This window comes from Aphelocoma coerulescens, chromosome 15 (assembly GCF_041296385.1).
Source record: "Aphelocoma coerulescens isolate FSJ_1873_10779 chromosome 15, UR_Acoe_1.0, whole genome shotgun sequence".
NCBI classification, from domain to species: domain Eukaryota; kingdom Metazoa; phylum Chordata; class Aves; order Passeriformes; family Corvidae; genus Aphelocoma; species Aphelocoma coerulescens.
In genome coordinates, this window is record NC_091029.1 from 5,905,265 (window position 1) to 5,927,932 (window position 22,668).

Genomic DNA, 22,668 nt, shown 5'->3' on the forward strand with positions numbered 1-22,668 from the left:
TGAATTAAGAGTTTCCTACTTGGTTGCTTGGTTATAGTTGTTGTATTTTTTTTTTTCTTTGAGTTTCATGTCTGTTGCTTTACTGGCATGGTAAGAATTAGAAATATTGGAGGTAAGTGCTATGTGTGTAAAGCTATGGTCAACATCTGGCTGCTGATAACCACTATAATGTTAAGAAATGCAGTGATATGTATTTTGAAGTAACCTAATCCAGTATTTCATGGCGTTTTAGATGGTAAGAACTGTGGCTCGTTATCATGAAGAAAAGAAACTTAATGAAGAGCGAGCTAAAAGGGAAGAACAGAACAAACTGAGGAGGATTGCAGCATCCATTGCTAGAGAAATAGAGTATTTCTGGTCTAACATTGAGCAGGTGAAGTACCCACCCACTAAGACTTGTGTAATTTGTGCTGGTTTTCTCATCTTCACTAGTTTATTTGTAAAATAAAAGTGCTTTATTAGACTTGCTTTACATTTCAGGTTGTTGAAATTAAACTGCAAATTGAATTTCAAGAGAAAAGGAAAAAAGCTTTGAATTTAAAGAGATTTTCAAGGAAAGGTAATTGTATTCCATTTCATAAGAAATACAGTCTGAATTCTGATGTTATTGTTTTATATAATTTCACTCAGTGCAGGCTAATCTCATTGGCAATAAAATTGTGAGTTGCTAATAAGTTGTGAATAGATCTGAGTGATGAGTTATGGGGTTTTTATGTTTTTGTGCTAGATTTTGTTTATAATTCTTGTGTTTTGCTTTGAATACAGTTAGAAGTTCATGTAAGAAATGTAAAATTGCTAAGTGATGAATGCATGCATCAAGTGTAATAATTTTCCAGGTAAGGATACAAAAGAAGACCTTTATTTGGAAAAAGAAAGTGAAATGGTAAGCCTTTCTGTTTTTTGAAAAACCCATCAGATAAGTTTAAAAGTGACTACATATGTGAAAAAGTTTTGGTAAAGGTGAATTTTTTTTTAAGTACATGGTGATGATAAGTAGATTTCACTGTAGTTACTGACAACTGAATGTTCAGTCACAAGCACAAGCATAGTTTTTTTTTTCTGGTCAGGAAGGGAAGTGGATTATGGTTGATACATGGCTTTAGTGGCTGTGAATTGTTCATTCTGAGTTTGAAGACCAAAAAGCTGTACAAATTAATTGCCAGACCCGGGCAGGAGTTTCATCTGCAGTAGCCATAGCTAGACTTTGTGGGGCATGAAGCGTGTTTTCAGGTGTTCAGCAGAGATTTATCTGCTGAGAGATGAAGGTGTATGTGACAGAATGGATCAAACTGAATGAAGCTTGGATATCTTTTTCCCTGGATGAAATGTGTGCTAGGAATCCTTGGCTGTGTTTGTGCAATTGGAAAAAAATGGACAAGGGATCTGAGGCCCTGAGCCATCTGTTGTGTCACAGCTGATGCCCATGTGCTGAAATACTCCCCCTCCACCAAGCAGAATGCCTACATCTGAATTTCCTGCTAGGAACAAGCCTTAGCATGTGTTATCAGCCAAACTGTGGCCCAGCACTGGCTGTGAGAGTTAATTGGCACTGGCTAAACAATTCTACAGAGTGCACTGGACAGCTGAGACAATTGTAGGCCTGTGCCATATCCCTGTTTTATTGACTAGTGAAAAAATTTGGTCCTTGAGCCAGCCTAGGTAAAAGTTTTTATCACAGCTGGACCTGACTGGTTTGACTGATGAGCACTGGAAATGGCTGATTGCACACTCCCATCAATTCAGAAGCAGAGTTTCTGTTTCTCCATGACCAGGGAAGTGCTAATAGGTGTTAACTGTCTATCAGCAAATGCTTTTGGGACTGCAAGGCATGTTTTGTTGTCTTTAAAAACCAACCAAAGCCCCCTGCTTATCTTTGTTTTCTATGATTTTAAATATTATAATTATTTAATGCTAGGGGGGTTCATCATCTGGAAGGAAAAGAAAGGCAAGCACGTCTTTGACTGATGAGGAAGGTAAGTCACTTCTCAAAATTTTGCATCCATAGCATAGTACATAAGTTGAATATTAAACCCACAGGTTTTCAGTCTGTTACTTTATGGGGGCAGTGCTTTTCAGAAACCAAATACCAACCTTCATCTATTTCCTAGAAAGATTAGATAGTCAATTAAATAGTAAATTACCCCTAAAAGAGCTCCAGTGAAAATTTGAAAACGACATTTTCCTTGAAATTATACGGCCATTATTATTGGTGGATTTTAATTCTTTCTGTCCTCATTTCTTCATTTATCAAGCCTTACTAATGGTCTTGAAGTTCTTTTGAAGATTTTAGACTGAAATACCCATCTGCTTTGGGTCCTTTCTTGTGATAACAACTCCGTCATGTTTCTGACAAAGGAACTCCCCTGTTTAAAGCTACAGAACAACATGTGGTGAACATTGTCAATCAACACTTAACTGCCTTTTGTCCTGAGGCAGAAATGCTTCTGTCCTTATCACTTAAGTACTACATATAGTTGTTTTCAGATTATCTTATTTTCCATACATGTTTAATTCTTTTTAAGTCTTGCAGACATAAAATATTCTCTGCTAGTTCACTTCAGGGGTATATAATTACAAGCCTCCTGAATTATTATATAATTTGAATTCCAAGATTTGCATTTGTTTTTCTTGTAGTTGAAGATGAAGAAGAAACAATTGAAGAACAAGAAGCTAAAGAAGGAAACATAAACCATCAAACTGAATTGTCTAATCTAGCCAAAGAAGGTAGGCATGTGGCTTGGTTCTTTTCTGGGCTGGGCTCTGAAACAACAGCTGGAAACACCCAGCAGTTGTATTTGTAGAGGATTGGAGGTGGGAAATTGAGTGTATCCAGATGTTCAGTCCTGTGTCGTCTGTACTTAGTTTTTTCTGTTTGGAAAGCTGCAGCAGTTTATGGGATGATGATGGACATCTGTACTTTATAAAGCAGTCCTAGTTATCACACAAGGTCTCTTGAGAAAAAGCAGTTCTCTAGTGAAGCACTGCGTTAAAACCTTACACCAAGACTCTCAACCTGAGTTCTAGGAGTGCATGATAAGCACTTAAAACCAGGGTTGTATCAGATTGAACAGGGACAATTTATCATCTACTGTCTTGAGTATCTCAGAAGGGTTTTGTGACTGACTTGGTAGGTCCAAAAGGGCCCTTAAGTGCTGATCTTGAAGGGGGGGTATAAATATTTGAAGATAAGGGGCTTTTAGGGACAGTGCTCTGGCTAGCAGCTCTCTCTCATTAGCAATGTGATTGCTGTGCTGAGCTTGATGTGTGCAAAGTACCCCATAGAGATGTGTCACTTACCCTGGTAAAAGCAGATTTTTAGAGGCAGGCTGCCCATTAGGCTGAGCCTGCCTGGCAATTAACATGCGGTTTCCAAATCTGTTTGGTTGGTCTGTTTGGCAGCTTAGTGGCTGCAGTGAACTGGCCAGTTGGAGGGATTATAACCCTTGGCCAGTCAGCCAAGTTCCTAATGAGAATGTTTGCTGATTGATTGGCCACTGCCAGCATGTACATTCCTGCTTTACCAGCTCAGACAAGGGATCCCGGAGTTGCTGGTTAGAGGAGCTGAGGTACAACTCAGTTTTGAAACTTTTGAAGTCTTGAATTGTCTTCCAACCACTCAGCTGGATTTGATGCCCGTACCTTCCCAACTGGGGGTTTACTGAGGGTTGTAGGGTGTGTTTGTAATACAGTAAAAAGCAAGGTGTGAGAGCAAAGTGCTTGGTGTAATGCCAAATGTTCTCTGTAATCGAGGTTATTAAATAAATACTGCCATCATTCACCTAATAATTACCTCTGAAGTTAACTTCTGATTAGAGAACTGGCTTTATGCAATTGTGAAGAATGTAATGAAATTAAAATGAATAGTATCTATCGTTTCAAGTTTTGGTATTTTAAGACTTAAATCCTTTAATAACCTTCAGCTGAATTGCCTCTGGAAGATCTGGTAAAGATGTATGAAGGTGCCTTTGCAGAAAATTTTCACTGGCCCCAGCCGAAGCCTGACAGTGAAGAGGAGAGCAGTGAGGAAGGTAAATTACTCTTTGTTTAGAAGAAGTTGTGCTGATTTACAAGGTGGAATAAGTTCCTTGGCTCTTCAGGACTCTGTGAAAAGACATTTTGTTCTAGGGGAAAACACATATTGAGTGAATCACATCTAAAATTTCTCAGTTTGTGAAAAGAGGGCAGTGTTTGCTTGTCTTAAAGTGAAGATGTGTGAGATTTTCAAGAACAATACTGAGCCTTAGAAGAGCCTCTCTACACTGAATTAAACAGCACACTTCATAGGTAGCTTTAATTACACCTCTGTTCTGTACTAATGTGATGATAGGTCTGCATACTTGAAGACAGGTTTTAAATAGTATGATAGGACCTCTCTAGAAGCTGTGGAAAGCTGATGGTCATGTTAACCTAGCAACTGTGAATGTTCAGAACGTGTGCATGAACCTCAGCTTAGGCTATCTGCATTTTACTTGAACTAGCTTGAAAATCATAGAATTCCTTTTAAAAGTTAGCTGCATCCTTTAGACCATGTCTGAATCCTGGTTATCTCAGTTCCTTTGTGTAACTACTACTGAACTACGTTAGACACCACTGTAATTTGCCTCTCTCTCCTAGAAATGGAAGACCATATGTCTGATAGGGAAAGTCCCCAGAAAGAAGCTGTCCTCATAGACTCCCTTCTCAGCATTGACCAGTACAAGGGCATGGACAGATCGAGTCCTCCCAAGAAGCACATGCGAGACATAGCGGAAGTCGCTGCTGCAGCAGAGATGTTGTTACCTAAAGGGAGCTCCAGGATAACAACAGCAGTAAGGGTCCCTATTTTCTGCTACTCTGTGTGCTGAACTCTGTGTGCTGATGTTTACATGAAGAATGATTCTTTTTCTTCATTATTTTGTAGCTTTTAGCAAGAAACTCTGCGGGGGTTTTTTTTTTTCAAGTTACCTATAGAATGTTTATGCTTTATGCCATGCTCTGTGAATTTAACTCAGGAAAAAAATATTATTCACATTACAGGTAAAATACAACACTCCATCATTGTTGTATGGGTCTCTCAGAGAATATCAGAAGATTGGGCTGGATTGGCTGGCAAAGCTATACAGAAAGAATCTCAATGGCATCCTGGCAGATGAGGCTGGGCTTGGAAAAACGGTGCAAATTATTGCCTTTTTTGCCCATTTGGCTTGTAATGAAGGTAAGTTCATTTGGCTAATGTTTTAGACAGGTACTGGGCCAGCCTTATCTTTGTGAATTGTAGCCTAGGGTCACTTTTTTTTCCCTACTGAACCATATCAGGCTTTAGTTAATGATGGGAGTAAGATTATGTCAGAATAACTTTCTCATACTTTGTGATATAGGGGTGCCATCTAGTCAAGTATAGTGTCTGATCAATCTGTTACCCCCCAGAGATTCTTCTGAATACTTGTGAATTCCTATTAGAATAGAAAAAGCCTTACAAATTCTTTAATGACCGGGAGCAGATTAGTCATTAGAATACCTCTGTTTGTTGTTATTGGATCTCATTTTCAATGATTAATTTAGTGCAATGCACTTCAAAAATCAAGGGAGAATATAAGGCACATGCATTGTAAGGAGTCTCTTTCCAGTGTTAACTGCTGTGTTTCCCCTTCTGTAGGGAACTGGGGCCCTCACCTTGTTGTTGTCCGGAGCTGTAACATATTGAAATGGGAACTGGAATTGAAACGCTGGTGCCCGGGGTTGAAAATACTTCTCTACTTTGGGAGCCAAAGAGAACTTAGGGCAAAAAGACAGGTGCTGTATTTTGCAACTCTTACACTGTTGCCTAAGACCTTTAGCCTGTATTTATCTATATGTTCCTTCCATGGTGATGTGATATGAGGAGTTTTAACACACTTCATGTTGGTTTACAAAGAGATTCACACCTAATGGTTCTAGATTTTCAAAGGCATTTTTTGAACCCTTTGGCATTGAGCAATACTTGCAATACTTCACCTGCTTTCTGAACTGACAATAATGCAAAGACCAAGACTTACTTTTAGAATGTGTTGGGTCATAGTGTCTTTTTTAATGAAGAAGTAGCTGGTTGTAAGATATTTGAGAATTTTGCCTTAACTTTTCTGTCTCATCCTTTCTTTCCTTTTCCATAGGAATGGATGGAACCCAACAGCTTCAATGTGTGCATCACTTCCTACAAGCAGCTGTTCAAAGGCCACACAGCATTTATGAAAATGCGATGGAAATACTTAATAGTAGATGAGATGCAACAAATAAAGAACATGACTGAGAAGCACTGGGAGGCACTTTTCAGTCTTCGCAGGTACAGAGCAGAGAATTGATTTCCTGCTGGGAGTGGGTTTTTCTCTCCTCATGTGACACAGTTCCCTTCTTAAAAGAAAATTGATTAAAAAAAACCTCTTTTGACTTGGCCTGCCCAAATTCCTGAGTAACGTGCACCTATAGAGAGATAACTTTATTTGAAACATTCAGGATTCAGAGAAATGCTTGAGTTCTTTTTGTTTCCACTATCATAACACTGTAATTCTTCTTTGCTGGTATTCTGTGCTCCCAAACAGATCCCCCGATGTTCTGATACTCTGTGATGAAGCAGCTAGTTTGGTGGTATATTCAAGGTTGAAAAGATACTTTATCTTAGGTTTAATTTAAGTATATCTACATGATTCTTTTGTGTATTTGACAAACATAAAGGTGTAGTAATCAGTCAATTTAAAATCCTCTTTTGTTCACAGCCAGCATCGTTTGCTTCTGATAGACACTCCTTTGCATAACACATTGATGGAGCTGTGGACCATGGTACATTTTTTGATTCCGGGAATCTCCAGACCTTACCTGGATTTTCCAGTAAAAGCACCTAATGAGGAGAACCAGGATTATTGCCATAAACTGGTCATCAGGTTGCACAGAGTATGTTGTCATTTTTTCTCATGTGTCCTACTGCAGAAGTAATGCTGTTGAGGAGAGGGGGAATAAAAATACGTGGTTCAGATCAGAATTTGTCCTTTCTTAACACTTTGTTCAGTTTAGACAGAAAATCCTGCTGAAAGCAGGGGATTCTGCTACCAGAAGAGTCAGGAGATTTTTTAAAAAAATAATACAGGGCTCAGATTTTGAAGCATGACATGCAGAAATTAAAGAACAAATTAATGTCTATACAACTGTGTGCATAGCAGCATGATTATATATAGCATATGCAGTTTATCACATCAAATCTGTTCGGTGTGAATAGGTTTAGCTTCCTGTTGTAAACTCTTTGAAGTGAGAATTCTTTTCCTCTCAATTCTGAAACGTTTCAGATGATTCAGCCGTTTATTTTGCGGAGATCAAAGAGAGATGTCGAAAAGCAGCTCACAAAGAAATATGAGCACGTGCTGAAGTGCCGTCTGTCTAGTCGACAAAAAGCCATGTATGAGGATGTCATATTACAACCAGGGTAAGGGCTTAAAACACTAAATATAAAATGCTGTCACTTTTAGTGCTTAGGCAAGTAAATAAATGATTGTCATGGTGGGAAGTGTTTTAGTGTTTCTCGGAAATTTTCCATTATGGCCCATGAATAGAATGTGATTGCATTATAGACTAGAATTACAGCAGGTGATGCTATGGCCTCGTGGAAAACATGTGTTTGCTTCTGGAACCTAAGAATCGAGTTATGATGGTCAGGTCTGCTGCTGCACTGTTTTAACATTTGTCTCTAATGAGTAGTTCTTCATTTTTTTAAAACCCAGAGTTTTTCCTCACCACCCCTCTGCCAGTGGTAATTGACAGGTGCAGGGGTGAAACAGAAACAAAGGAGAGAGAGGACAAGGGAGCTAGATAGGCTGTATTTGATTGTAAGGCAGACCTGGGTCTTTAAGTTTCACTCTTCCAAATTTACTTTTGGTAGAGTGCTGCTTAAAATACGGCAGAAGCCCTTGGTGAAATCTAAACTCGTTTTAAGACTTTTGCATAACATACTGCATTGCTCATTCTCACTTTGCTGATTTCGGGACATTTCCATATAAGCTGCCCATAAATCAGCTTCTTTCTGTATAATTTATTTGGTAGAACCCAGGAAGCCCTCAAAAGTGGACACTTCATCAGTGTCCTGCACGTCCTGATGCAGCTGCAGCGGATTTGTAACCACCCTGATCTGATAAACCCCCGGCTTTCAAGCTCCTCTTACGTATCAGAAACACTGGAATACAGAACAGCCTCTCTGGTGCTGCGAGCTCTGGAAAGGGATATTTGGAAGGTCAGTAGAAAAGGGTTTTTTCCTCTCTTAGTGCCCTGGCAGAATTTCAGTACTTACTATTGTTTTCTTATATGTCATAAGTCTACCTGAAGTTCATAAATAGAAGGAATTCCCTCTTCCATAACTACGCCTACCAAGTGTGTTCTTGCTGCATCTCTTTTTTTTTGTCATAGTGGTTTGAACTTTTCAAGTGGTTTGTAAACAGTAATTTTTCATGAACTACTTGGTCAAAGGGAAATTAGCTTTGTTTTCATCATGCTCGTGTTTTCAGGAATTTTCCAACACTGAAGTCACTCTGGGTAGCGCTGTGCTTATTTATGGCATTCTGCAATTTTCTTTTTGCTTTCAGTAGCTGAAGGAAAGCAAGATTTACTCTTTTTCACATAAGAGTGAACATTCTGTTACAGTGACTAATTAGTACCCTTCTGTCAATCCATTTGAAGTACCATTATTTCTGTTATTGTTAAACAAGCGATCACACTCCTTGAGATGAGTAAAAAAATATAATTAAAAGGAGTATGAGTAATGGAGCAGCTGAAGTTTTTGTTTGATTTTATTTCCATCCTTCATATTTTTCTACTCCTAAATTACAGTTTGGCATTTAAGCTTGATAGTTAACCTTCAAAGAGTTCTATTTAATTATTTGGAAACTACGATATATGAAGAATTGTTAAGTGTGCCTTGCTTTGATTTCCATAAGTGGCTAGTGATGTCAGCTCCTTTTCTTCTAATGCTTAAAATGGGACTGTCAGTTTAAGATTTATTTCCAACTTTTCTAGACAGTTTTGGCTAATAATTAATAGTTTATTTCTTAAACTTAAACTATTTCAAGTTAAAAAGTAAATATCAATTCAATTCAACATTGAACATAAAGAGGACTTAACTGTTTGGGTCATCACATAAAACAAACTTAATTTTCTGAAATCCCTAGGAATCGGACCTGTCTCTTTTTGATCTCATTGGAATGGAAGACAAAATGACTCATTATGAAGCACAAATGTTGCCAAAACAAAAGGTTACTAGAAAGCTGATTGAAGAAATCTACAGCTCCCCTCCACCACCGGCGAGGCCCAACCCAGTGAAGCTCAAACCAAGCAGGTGTGTGCTCCTGCACTCCTTCTAAGCTAGAATTACAGCAGCAAAACGTGGTTCTCTTGCAATCTTTACTGAGTTCTCACTGCATCTCTGCTAAAGTGATTTACACAAAAGCTCAGGCTTACCTCTGCATTTAATTATTCTCTTGCTTTCTTGTTTACCTCTGAAAATAAGAATTTTTGTTTTTTGAGGCATGCAATTCCGTTTGAAGTTTGTTAATGGATTTCCCATAGTCCTTACTGCACCAGCAGATGAGCTTTGTTCTTGGATCTTGTTTATGGCAATTTAGTGTTGTTTTGCAAAATTAACATGAGGATAATTCAAGACTTAGTTGGGCCTACAGTGTCAGTTGTGGTCTCACTGTTACGTAAGAGACATATGAAGTTTTATAGCGGTAAATTTTTTTGAAGTATTTCTCTCCTAGTGAAGTAGTGTTCTCAAAGTAATGTGGAACTGTTTGTCTAATGCCAGAGAGCTGCCTGATGACCTGCAGCATATTGATGTCTCTCTGGAGATTATATGGGAGCCCTTTTTTTCAGATATCTTCAGTATCTTTTTCCAGATACTGACCTAGCCTCTTTAAGATCTTTACTGTAATTGTGAAGCATCCTGCATTAAACTGGGTGTATGGCAATGAAAGTTTTCTTTCTTGGATTTAGCAATATCACTTTCTACAATGTTTACTCAGGAAGTTTGTGAAGTGATGAGTCTTGCCAGCTTCAGCCATCTGCAAGAAAGAGATTAGCATCTGACATTATGAGTTTATATGTTCCTCGGGTGACAGAGGTTGTTTCTAAAGGCCAAGCTATGATCTTCCTATAGCCTTTGACTTTTCCTGTTCTTGTCAGGTTGTTCCAGCCCGTTCAGTATGGTCAGAAGCCCGAGGGCAGGACTGTCGTTTTCCCAAGCACTCAAGTCCAACGAACGGTGACCACGGCGACGGTGACTCAGCAGGGACAAGTGCGAGGCAGATCCCCCATAGCTACGGTGTCTTCAAATCAAGGTAAGGGACTCAGTGCCACCTTGGTCACCTGCACCTCTGCATAGACAGATACAAATTAGTCTGTTTAATAGCACTCCTTTTCCCTCTAGCTTAATGGTCTAGAATACTAATGGCTTAAAAATACCAACAGACTAATTGCCAGTAAAATTCCCCACTAGTTTCTACAGTATGATCTGCCAGTGTAATGCAAAACTAAACTTTGTGTAACCTGTTAGCATATGGAGTAAATATGCCACAGTTGGTATTTAAATCCTGAAGACGTGTAATGTTCTGTCAAAGATGGGATTGTACAGTGCTTCTCTGTATTTATTTAGCCTTTAAACAATGCTTTCCAAGTAGATAATGTTGTAAAAATAGGATGGAGTAAGAGGTGTGGCTAGCAATCCCAGTCTGTAAGGACAAAGCCGTTCTTGTAGCCATTTGATTATCCTGTTGGAAGGTTTCTTTTTAATGCAGGTTGTTTAAAAGAGCGGAGTTAAAACCTCTAACAGCTTGCACAAACAACCCTTATTGATTGCAGCTGCAGCAGCACAGTTTCAGACAACTCAGGCTTCCACCAGTGCTCCAAGACACCAGCCCGCAGTGACCTTCACCACAGCAACTAGCGCAGCCAACCCTGTGAAACCGCGGGGCCAGACCTCTGCGCCGGCCCCGCAGCCGGGCCAGCCCCAGCCACAGCCACAGCCACAGCCCCCCCCGCACACCATCCAACAGAGTGTGCTGCCTCAGAGGCTCGTACTGACCTCTCAGGCCCAGGCACGGTTGCCTAGTAAGTGGCCTCCCCTTTCAAGGTTTCTCCCACCTTTGTACTACAATGAGGTTAAGTTACTAGGCACCCTAAAATGTGTACAGAATCGTTGTTTTTTTTTCACTCTTCTGATTAGCCTTGCTCAGTATGTTGCTTATGACCAAGGAAAATCGAAAATTGGATAAGAAACAATAGAATTGCTGTGGACATACATTAGCGGTGTCAACTTAATCTCCTATTTCTGCATGTTTCTTCTGCTGGCAAGACTTCCTTCAGACCAAATGTTTTAGCTCTCTCCTAATTATTCCTTTCATGTTAAACACTAATCCATCTGCTAAAGGCCTCTCTGGCAGAGAGGAGCGTCACCACTGTTAGGCAGAGAAAAGCGATGAGGCTTTGCTTTAAGGTTGTATGTGCACTGCCTATTAGCATGTGTAGAGAGTATTGAGCACTGATGTATTAATTTTATCTCTGGGGTAATGCACTGCCTTTACAAAAGCTGAATTTTGACACCAATATTTTTTCAGTATCGTAAAACTTAATGCTGAAATGCCTCTAACCTTTCTGCATTTAAATCACAAAAAGCTTGGTGCTTGCCACTTTGAAGCTTTTTGGTTTGTCTAAATGCAGATTGCTTGATATAAATCATGTTTCATCAGCAAATTTCAGATGTGTATTGACTGTGCCACACATACGAATATTTTAATTTCTTCCTTGAACCTTCCTTCATGCTGTTGAAAAGGCAGTGAAAATCACTTTAATGTCTATACTTGTTCTGTTACAAAGTGTCACATGAGTTTTCAGGTAGCTCTTAACTTTTTTGCTAATGAAAGTGGTAATTTCTAAAATGTTGATGTTCTTACTCTTTAAACAATCAGCTTCTTTCCAGTTTGTCCAACAAATATAGAAAGCAATACCTGCTTAACTTTTATATGACACTTTTGATGCACTAAGTATAATTATGCATGGAAGGCGCTTCAGCACCAGTTTACTAACCAAAATGTAGAATTGTGAATATTGAAAAACTTGCCTACCACTTTGATTTTTTTTTTTTTAATGCCCGTTTCCCTCCTTAACAGGTGGTGAGGTAGTAAAAATAGCCCAGCTGGCTTCTATAGCAGGAGCACAAGGCAGGATTGCTCAGCCAGAGACCCCAGTGACTTTGCAGTTCCAAGGGAACAAGTTCACTTTATCACACAGTCAACTCCGCCAGCTCACTGCAGGGCAGCCCCTGCAGTTACAAGGTACTTATTTCAATAACAGGCAGTTTTCCATTATTCAGAATGCTCATGTTTTGATATGGGCACCACGTTCCTTGTTGCTGTATGTTGTGGAGATTATTCCATCCCCAGTGGTTATACTGCCCTGCTCTTCCTATTTTCTGCGTGAGACAGGGGTGTCAAGGTAGCTCTGGTTTGAAAGATAAATGCCTATCAAATGAAAGACATGGTTACTTCCTTTTTCTGTATTGTATTTCAAAAATGTTATTATTTGATCTGTTTTCACACCCATGCAGTACAGCTAAAGTAAGGTGAGGCATTATTTGATATAAACTCCCTGCTGAGCAGAAACAGACAAAGCTGAGAACATTCTTGGTTTGTTCTGAAATTATGTAAATAATACTTAAAGATTGGTGTGCTTCTGAGTTTTGACCCAACTATTGCCCTGAGCTGAATGCTCTACCAACAATATATTTTGTTCTCAAATCTTCCTTGCTGGTGGTGTGTATTGCCAAATTTAGGAGAATCTGCATATCTTGATTCTTTGTGGCCAACAAAATAAATAGAGGGACTGTTAAGTGAAGATTTTTTGTTTGATTGGATTTTGTCCAAATTCTGTATAAATACCTAGATTAGAATGATATTCCTATGACATGAAACTCCTCTTCAGCTATGAACACTTGGGTGTTTCCCTCCTTTTTAGCAAATTGGTGTAATGAACGTGTCTTGTAAACTTTAACATAGTTTGAAGCAGTAATGATCTGTTTGCAACGGTAATAGATTCTGCTAGAGAACATTAATTCTTTCCCACTCTCTCCACCCTAATGTGGTTTAAAATCCTCCACTGCAGGAAGTGTCCTTCAGATTGTGTCAGCCCCTGGGCAGCAGTACCTGAGGCCTCAGGGCCCTGTGGTCATGCAGACGGTTTCCCAAGCAGGAACTGTGCAGAATGCCCTGAATGCTTTAGGAAACCAGCACCAGGCAGGTGTCCCAACTTCCACTGCAGTCACACAGCAAGGTGGGTTTTCCAGCCTGAAGAAATGTCTCTGTCTAAATATTCAGTTGCTAAAATGACATGCATATGTAACTCAGAATTGTTGCAGATCATAATTCTGTGACTTGAGTTCAGAAGTGGGTGAACTATGAGGCAAATTCTTCCAGTTTTTACTCAATGTGTGCTAGAATTTTAAGAAAATTTTTACTACAAACTTGGGAGAGCATGCAATTTAATTATAGGGGGATTTTTTGCCAGTTTCACCTTTGGTCAAATTTTTGTGGGAAGAAGTAAATTTGAAATACTTTGTTCATTTTTGCAAGGAAAAATCAAGGGTGATTTTTTTTTATGCTGGCAGAGAATGTCCAGTAATGCTCTCCATTTTCCCACTGATTTTATCTGATTTCTTTCACTTCTCCAGCTGATCAAGCTACAGTTTTCCATTTCTCTCTGTGAATGTTGCTTAGGTATTTGGTGCCTTGCTGTAAATGTGGTCAGTTCCTTGCTTGAAAACACAACCAACATGTTGATCAAAAATAATAGAGAAATTAATGCACTTACAACAAAACAGCAGATTATTAAATGAAGGTGAATATAACACTTGGAGTTCATTCCCTGAAAATGGCCATCTGCTGTAATTTTCTTGGGATATAAACCATTCCTTCAAAATGGTGTGATGTTCTTACAGTGTAGTTAACTGTCTGGGAAAATATCTGCTAGCAGTTGAATTCACAAGAATGCTACTGAGATTCCATCATATGATTTCACCAATTTGTAGATATACTGAATTGATGTGTTTTCTGAAAAATCTGAGATGATTTGCTTAAGATAAAACAATCTTTTCCTGAATTAGAACATTTTCTATTTTCTATTGTGCTCATATTAACATTTTCTAAATGTTAACATGTATTGCACTGTACATGACATTTTGAATAAAGTACAAATGCAGCACAGCACTTTGCTTTGTACAAAGCAAAGTAAAATTCCTTTGATCTATCTTGGATTTTTGTGAGAACAGTTAGTGTAAATATCTGTCAGAGATGTGGTGTATAACAAAGTACAAATTTACAATACCCAATGGACATTCAGACTAAAAATTTGTCTGCAACAGTGATGTGTTACAGCTATGAAATGTCTACTTATTGAAAATAATAAATGAGAGCAATTTTCAGAAGAATAAATATATAAACACAAGGTTTATCCTCAGTTTGTATTCCAGGTAGAGCTACAGTGACTAACTTGCCATCTGGTGACATGGGAGCAGTGTTAAAACCAGCACCTTTGCATGGACAGTCACAGGTACTCAATTTTTATTTTCTTGTGGGAGCCTTTCAGAATCAATTTGAAGTCCATGTCATAGTTGGAAGCTATAATTTGCAAAGCTGGAATCAATTAAAAACTTTGATGATTACAGAGTAGGTAAATAGCCCAACTTCTGTCCATGTTTCAGGTTGACAGAGCTGATGCATTTATCCATAGACAAAATAAATTCTGGTGTATAAAAGCAGCTGACAGCTTTCTTGTGCTGTGATAGACAGGTTCTTGTAACTGTTATATATTTTAATTGTGTAGTGATGCATAAATAAATCATAAGTTCTTTTTTGTGTTTTGAACGCAATGGCAAATTGGGCAATTTTTTATAGATTTCTAATCTTAAGTTTTTAGAAAAGATACTCAAGCAACTTACAAAGCATAGGGAAACATCAAGAATATATCAAAAGCTACGAAAATGTACTTTTAAAAAGCAAGAAGACACTAAACTAAGTGAATTGACTCTTTAATCTGAATTGAATTCAGCTGTAGTATTTAGATTTTATCTGAAATGTATGCCTTTAGTAATTGGCCTAAGTAGCAGTTCTGCTTGAGGATCTATACTCTGATCCTGATAGTTTCATTCTAAAGAACCTCAATTATTGTGATGAGCAGCAAATGTGGTTTTTATTCACCTTTTCTTGGCAAAGGAGACATTTGAGGAGAAGAACCGGCTCTTGAAGGAGCGCCTGGACAGGATCTTCTCCGGCAACGAGCGCCGCTGCTGGCGGGCCCCGATGTACGGCCGGGACGTGCTGAGTGTTTGCTCTCTGGCTGGAGACAGAAAGGCCTCCCAGCTGCCTTCCAGTGAAGGCAACAGCTGGAGGTGGGCTGGCTTTGTCAACTGCTGCCTTTCCTCAAGTGCCTCTGGAGGCCCAAGTAACCCCTTGCGGGAAATGATCCTGGGTTTGCTTCAGCAACAGGAATCTGTAAAGGATCTCGTTAACAGGTAATGTGTGACTCTGCCTAGCAGCTGGTTATTTCTAAAACACCTTTCAAAAAGGCTTAAGGTTCTCTCGATGAGCTTATTTGGTTTAGACTGGTTTATTTAGCAGTAAACGACATGCAGCATGAAAGTAAAAAGAAGCCACTTCTGTTTCTTTTGCATCTTTATAATAAGTGTTCTTAGTGTCTCTTTCCTAATTTCAAGCCCAAATTCAGCTGACTATACTTAGGCTTACATTCTTATGCTTTGGATTTTCTTGAACAGGTACCTCTTGGACCCAACTAACAAGAGTTAAGACCTAGAGATACTGAGAGAAGCTAGTTTAGCCAAGACTGACTTTGACTGCTATGCCTATGATTATTGATAATCAATTTATGTGTTGCTTTTAAGTTGGAATTCCTTGTTTTGATGCTTTTCACAGGGCTCTCTTCGTGTTGCCAGCTGCAGTTGCTGCTCCCCCATGTTTGTATGTAGCAAATCCTCCCCCTTCATACAGTCACAGACTGAAACTCCTTAAGCAAAGTCTAAGGCAGAAGGCAGCTCCACACTTGCATCAGTTGCAACAGCTGACAACTCCTCACTTGCTGCAGTTCCCTGACCTCCGGCTGGTGCAGTATGACTCAGGTAAAGGGCATTTGCTGACAATATTTCTGTCATTTCCTGTGTCACATGAATGGAATTTCTATATAAAACTCTTTATTGGTTTTTCTGTTTGAATTACAGGAAAATTAGAAGCTCTTGCTGTCTTGCTTCAGAAGTTGAAATCTGAAGGGCGCCGTGTGCTGATTTTGTCACAGATGATTCTGATGCTGGACATACTGGAGTTGTTCCTGAATTTCCATTTCCTCACATTTGTGAGGATTGATGAATATGCCAACCAGGAACAAAGGCAGGTAAGTGTGCCCTACCAGCTGCCCACTGGTATAGCAGTATGTGCTGCCAAGGCTTTTATACACTACAGCAGGGAAAGGAAATTTGCCTCGTTTGTACTCAGTTTGAAACACTTGTGTTTATCTGGTTTTTTATTAGGCTGTAGTGAATTTGGTTTGGCATTTTATTTTGGTGTGTGGTTTATTTAGTCCTTGCTTTTATTCTGTTCATGTAGGAGCTGATGAAAATTTTCAACAGAGACAAGCGCATTTTCTGTGCCATCCTTTCCTCTCACAGCCGTTCCACGGGAGTCAATCTTGTCGAGGCAGACACTGTTGTGTTCTATGACAATGATCTGAACCCAGTGATGGATGCAAAAGCTCAGGAATGGTGTGACAGAATTGGGAGATGTAAAGATATCCATATATACAGGTGATGGTGACAGTCAATGTCTGCTCTTTAACATGTTTTAATGTAAGGTTATTTCAGACAGTGCTGAACCGTGTGACCTGGAGTAAAGTGGAAACAAGTGCTGAAAACCACCTCCCTTCAATAAAAAAAGTTGCCAGGATATCCTATGAAAAAGTGTGGGGGGGTTTAACACCAAGTGTAATGAATGAATCATACCTGCATGGATTTTGTCTGTTAGCCTACATGGAATTTTATAACTTTTCCTTTATGTTGTTGGTTTATTTTTTTTTAATTACATACATTATTAAAAGAAAGCTCTATAGTAGAGGTGGTAGTGTGTTTTCTTTCTGGGCCTGCACCATAACTAAAAAAACTCCCAGAAATTATCACATTTTAAGAGTTTAGTGTTATTCTCTTGGGACAATTTATCTTTTTGTTTCTGAAAGCTGTTTTGGAAATGACTTACCAGATTTCTCCTTTTTTTTCATTTTTTTAGACTTGTCAGTGGTAATTCTGTAGAAGAGAAACTTTTGAAAAATGGCACCAAGGACTTGATCAGAGAAGTAGCTGCTCAGGGAAATGACTATTCAATGGCCTTTTTAACACAGGTAAGTTAATATTCAGAATGCATTGAAACACCCGTGTCTCAGTGTTTAATAAATTCAAGCATCTGTGTTGGAGTGTTTAGAAGCAGTTTAGTAGAAGTCTGTCTGGGCTAGAATTAATAAGGAAACATATTGGATTTCATGATTGCTTGAACTCTCAGTGTTGGGGCCACATTCTGTAAAATACCATCCATCTGTTTTGTTCTGTTATTTGCATAGTGATGCACAGATATCACCCATGACTTAAGATATTGTGATTTCTTCACCCTGCTGCAAAATTTTGCAGAGCTTGCAAGGATGAAGGTCTCAATAGCTTTAAAAATGTGAAATAAGAAGTCTGTGTATTTAGAGATAGGCTCTCAATTGCTGCTCTGAAGATGCACGAGGCAGTGACTGCACTGGTGAAGCCAGATCATCCCAGCTGGCACTCCCAATATAGAAAAAAAGTAGAATGCTCCCAGTAACTGAATGTATTTCTCTTTTTTCCTTCTATTTACCAAGCAAACAATTCAGGAATTGTTTGAGGTTCATTCTCCTATGGAGGATTCTGGATTTAGAGTGAAAGCAGAAGAATTTGTAGTACTTTCTCAAGAGCCGTCTCCAGCAGAAAATATTTCACCTAAAGTTGCAAGACCATTCATAGAGGTAATGATTAACACATACATTAAAAATACAGCTGTGCAACGTTAGTATTAAACAACTGACTAATCTTGTTTTATTTGGGTAAATTCTGTCTCTTTTTCTGATAGTTTTATGCTCTTTTGTCATTTGTGACAGAACTTCCAAAAGCCCAAAGCTGGGTGTTATACTTTCTGGGACTGTTTCTCTTGCTGCAGCAGAGTCTTAGTCCAGACATTTGTGTGGCATTTCAGTGAACTCCTTATGGAGTTTCTTTCTGTATTTTTGAATTCTTAATTATTTTTAAAATGTATCTTTCTGAAAGGCCCTCAACAGCATTGAACGAGAGGATGAGGAGTCAAATGATCACATTCAAGAAATAGGATCTGAGTCAAGCATTGAACCTTTAATCTCAGAGCTCTGCGAGACAAAATACAATGAAGAGCCCTCACAGCTGCAGGAATTGGTTGCTGTTGTGGATCAGGTACCACATCTTCCCTTGAATATCTGGCTAAAAAGTAGTATTTAGTTCAAATGTTTCAATTTCTTTGCAGTTTGACCTTAAAGCAACTTTGTTGTCTATTCCATTAAATGGACAGGAGATCTCCCCCTGATTTAAGATGTTAAGATGAGTCTTAAGGAGAGCTTTGATACTTCATGTAACACTTGTTTTATTATCCTTAAAGTAACATTTTTTCACTTTGATACTGCCCTCAGCTGACTCCAATTGAGAAGTATGCTTTGAATTATCTGGAGCTCTTCCACGGTTCATTTGATGACAATGAGCCACGGTTGAGTGAGGTAAAACAAATCTTTCTTTTCCATGTTATTCTGTCACAGAACAACATTTATTATATTTTCAATATGAAATGGAAGTTTCTCCAGTGATGTGGAATATATTGTAGGCACTTCTGTGATCTTTTCTTGCTATACCTTATGAACAGCATAATGTCTTACGGAGAGCTTATTATTTTGGGGATTCTCTGGTTTAAGCAGGTGTCAGTTCTTAATTTCTTTTTTTATAAAATGGGAATTACTTTCAGCCCGGCTCAGCAAATATTTGTTGTACTCCATTGATAGTGAGGGAAAAAATTTCATTAATTTCAGTGAGCTTGTGTTCTGGTTGTCTTCATTGTTTTTATGCCATGAAGATTTTTTGCCTTTTCTTTTATACCCCTGTTATACCTTTTTACAACTTCTGTATTCTCAGTGCTTTTTGCCTACATTCTTGGACTTGTTTGTTCAGCTAGGGGACTAAACATTTTAGAAGCTTCGTAGTTAGGGATCAGTGTGCCCCAGAGCCCAAGGTCCTCTCCAGAACACATTCTGTAAACTAAGATAGAACCATCCAGGGGAAAGTTCCTTGGGGATGGGGGCTCATTCAAGACTCTCATTGGGGAATTTTGGATAGGTATGCTAATTAGTAAAACCTATAATGTTATACCAGATCTTTTGGGGGTTGTGCATTGTGGTGTGCATAGAGGTGCATTTGACCTGGACGTGTGCACCTAAAGATCCTTAAAATAAATACCAAGGTAAAATCCCTTTTTCCTTTCTAACCATGTTTGACTCTTGATTTTAAGACCAGGAAAAGGCATCAGTTTAACTGAAATTCTTTGATTGCTTTATATTGATGGTTTAAAAACCCTCAACAACGGCCAAGAAATATCTTCTAAATGATTGTGATCTGTTAAGAAATTGCTATAAGATTCCCGTGCCTGAAAATGACAAAGTTCAAGGCGTTTATCCATAGAATTACAAATTGATGATTTCTAATCCAGTGCCTGTTACTGTGTAAAGTTTCTAAGGAGTCTGACTTTCATCTAGATGGAACTGAAAACTGCAAAGAAAGCCTGGGAAGTCCAGCATATGAAGGAGTTAAAGGAAAGAGAGCAAAAAATGCTTTGGGAGGATGAAGAGGAACTTCTAACCTACACTCGGGAGGATGCGTACAACAAAGTAATTGCTGATTAGTCTTGTTTTTCTTAATAGTGTATTTCTTAACAATTACTCTGAGAATACCTGTTCCTTTCAGACTTCAGTTGGATCATTTGAATTGTGTTCTCTTTTTGCTGTGTAGGAATATGTCTATGAAGGTCCAGATGGACAAACTGAAATTATGCCAGTAAGTAAAAGTAGCACCAGGCGGCCTAAACAGGCTTTTTATTTTATGAAGCCTAAAATAAAGATCAGTGGAGAGTTAACGTTGCAGTAATCACAAATTTTGTTCTGTGCAGCTCTGGACTCCTCCTACTCCACCTCAGGATGACAATGATATCTACATAGATTCTGTTATGTGCCTGATGTATGATACCACCCCTATTCCAGAGTCTAAATTGCCTCCAGTGTACGTCAGGAAGGAGCGTAAACGACACAAAACAGATCCGTCTGGTGAGTGTTTCTTCAAAACTGTTCTGAGATTTATTGCTGATAGTTTTAAAAAAATTGAGGTTTTTCATACCTTCTACATGTCTGGTCCAGTAAAGATCAGATTGGCAGGTTTGAAGAGATGAAAATTTTTTGTCTCACCATGGCCTCGAAGCAGTGGAATCACTGCAAGGCCCACTTCTTAGGGTGCGTCTTCTTTTTAGACATAAAAGTGTTCTTAAAAGGACAATTTTAGAAAACAGACATTCCATTTTGTGAGTTAGGACAGGACTGGTCTTACTTTATAATAGGCTCTGTGTAGTTCCTGACTGTGCTTTTCAGAGGCAGGGGGGAGTACCCTGTAAGCGTAGGAGGATTTTGCAGCTGAGGAATCAAAGAATCATAATATCTGTCCACCAATAATGGTTTATTTTTTGTCTTGGCAGCAGGTAGAAAGAAGAAGCAACGTCATGGGGAGACAGTTATCCCACCTCGTTCACTCTTCGATCGAGCAACCCCAGGAATGTTGAAAATGCGCCGAGAGGGCAAAGAGCAAAAGAAGAACATCTTGTTGAAACAACAGACACAGTTTGCAAAGCCTTTGCCAACTCTTGTCAAACCAGCCACTGAAGCTGGACAGGATAATCCAGAGTGGTTGATCAGTGAAGACTGGGCACTTCTGCAGGTCAGATGATAGCTGCAGCTTCTGCTGTCATTATGTTTTTATTCCTGCACTTTATCTCTTCAAGGTTATTTCTAATTCATAATGGCATTTTGATGACATAACTCGGAACAGATTGCCTGTCATTTGTGCTCCTCTAAGGAGAAGTTAAAGGCTAAACTACAAAATGTACGATTAAGTCCAACTGTTGTTTTAGAAACCACTTACTATTACTCAGAGTAGTTCTGCTGGCTGGACACTGGATAATGCAGCTAAGGTTCTTCCCACCTTTGAGAGGAGAGCAGCACTTGAATAGCAGCTCTCTGTCCCTCTCATACCAATCTCCAAGTGTTTCCCTGCACATCAATCTGCATAATGGCACCTTATGCTTGTTTATTCTCTGTGACTGTAGGTGAACACAGAGCCTTAGCCCTGAGCTGTCCCACTGTAGTAATGGTGTGTGGGCACATGCACGTTAGGGAAGGTTTGGAAGATGGCAACGATTTGTCACCTGAAGCTTTTGTACCTTTCTCTGTTGCAGGCAGTGAAGCAGCTGCTGGAGCTTCCTTTAAACCTTGCTGTTGTGTCACCAGCACACACTCCCAACTGGGACCTGGTTAGTGATGTTGTTAACTCCTGCAGCAGAGTCTATCGCTCGCCCAAGCAGTGCCGCAACAGATACGAGAATGTCATAATCCCAAGGGAGGAAGGAAAGGTGAGTTCACGTAGAATGATGCGTCTTGTTTTTACCTTAAGTTGTAGAGTTTTTTTTCCTTATCTCCATAAACACTTGTTTTTTTTGTTAAACGTTTCAACAGTGTAAATAAATAACTTTTAAAAGACTTTTTAAATTATTCTCATCAGGATTTCCACTTATTTTATGTGATTTCTTTGAAAAGAAAAAGCACCTGAACAAAATCTTCCACAAAAGATCATCTAACTTTCCTTCTTATTTTACAGCTAATGTACGAAGCTAATCCTAAAAAGAAGACAAAAAGTATTTATAAGGTGTGCATTGGTATTCTTTCAAAATCAAATCTAGACACTGTGGTATTTAGCAGCAATGGAGGTGGGCAGATAATTCATATGAGATCCATGTTGAGTGTTACTTGAGTTCTGAAACATCAATTAAAATTCCAAATTTATTTTTCCTTTCTTTGTTGATACAGTGGATTGACACCAGACTTCAGCTTTTGGATTTGATAGATAAATTTTAGATCATGCAAGAAGTTTGTGATTTCACTTAAACTGTAGTTGGCATTTTTCCACCAAACAACCACCATGTATCTTATCCTGATGGTACATAAGATCTGTAAGAATGAACTTCAGGCTAGAGTCTAAGTGGATTACAAATATATAGTGAAATTGATGCCTGAAACACCTTTTAGTAAATGAGGATGATAGGATGCTACAGAAACAAAAACAAATTCCATGACTGTGAACGCCTTCTTCCAAACCACACAGCAATTTAATGACAGAGTTGGGTGGAGAATCCAGACCTTCTGGCTGTAGTCCCATTCTCTGACTGCTAAGGAGGTTTGTCCCTGACTGGCAGTTTCTGCTTAGGAGAAGCCAAATGTTAGAGTGGC

At 38.9% G+C, this 22,668-nt stretch overlaps 1 protein-coding gene across 28 annotated transcripts in view; it reads left to right on the forward strand.

Moving 5' to 3' along the window:
• Positions 1-22,668, forward strand: part of EP400 (E1A binding protein p400) — a 57,523-nt gene that overhangs the window by 22,845 nt on the left and 12,010 nt on the right. For 21 of the 28 annotated variants that reach the window (XM_069031175.1, XM_069031174.1, XM_069031176.1 and 18 more), the window contains 33 exons: positions 233-373; positions 481-559; positions 837-883; positions 1,916-1,973; positions 2,635-2,724; positions 3,921-4,028; positions 4,615-4,808; positions 5,017-5,194; positions 5,636-5,772; positions 6,129-6,298; positions 6,729-6,903; positions 7,293-7,429; positions 8,044-8,230; positions 9,162-9,328; positions 10,174-10,328; positions 10,849-11,097; positions 12,156-12,320; positions 13,147-13,314; positions 14,498-14,589; positions 15,252-15,550; positions 15,969-16,171; positions 16,271-16,440; positions 16,653-16,849; positions 17,325-17,436; positions 17,935-18,078; positions 18,377-18,535; positions 18,769-18,852; positions 19,879-20,010; positions 20,132-20,176; positions 20,289-20,442; positions 20,865-21,103; positions 21,621-21,794; positions 22,040-22,087. In XM_069031175.1, the coding sequence (XP_068887276.1) occupies positions 233-373; positions 481-559; positions 837-883; positions 1,916-1,973; positions 2,635-2,724; positions 3,921-4,028; positions 4,615-4,808; positions 5,017-5,194; positions 5,636-5,772; positions 6,129-6,298; positions 6,729-6,903; positions 7,293-7,429; positions 8,044-8,230; positions 9,162-9,328; positions 10,174-10,328; positions 10,849-11,097; positions 12,156-12,320; positions 13,147-13,314; positions 14,498-14,589; positions 15,252-15,550; positions 15,969-16,171; positions 16,271-16,440; positions 16,653-16,849; positions 17,325-17,436; positions 17,935-18,078; positions 18,377-18,535; positions 18,769-18,852; positions 19,879-20,010; positions 20,132-20,176; positions 20,289-20,442; positions 20,865-21,103; positions 21,621-21,794; positions 22,040-22,087 (4,857 nt within the window). The remainder of the gene's footprint in view (positions 1-232; positions 374-480; positions 560-836; positions 884-1,915; positions 1,974-2,634; positions 2,725-3,920; positions 4,029-4,614; positions 4,809-5,016; positions 5,195-5,635; positions 5,773-6,128; positions 6,299-6,728; positions 6,904-7,292; positions 7,430-8,043; positions 8,231-9,161; positions 9,329-10,173; positions 10,329-10,848; positions 11,098-12,155; positions 12,321-13,146; positions 13,315-14,497; positions 14,590-15,251; positions 15,551-15,968; positions 16,172-16,270; positions 16,441-16,652; positions 16,850-17,324; positions 17,437-17,934; positions 18,079-18,376; positions 18,536-18,768; positions 18,853-19,878; positions 20,011-20,131; positions 20,177-20,288; positions 20,443-20,864; positions 21,104-21,620; positions 21,795-22,039; positions 22,088-22,668) is intronic. The other 7 variants (XM_069031195.1, XM_069031200.1, XM_069031202.1 and 4 more) reach the window with 5 other exon arrangements.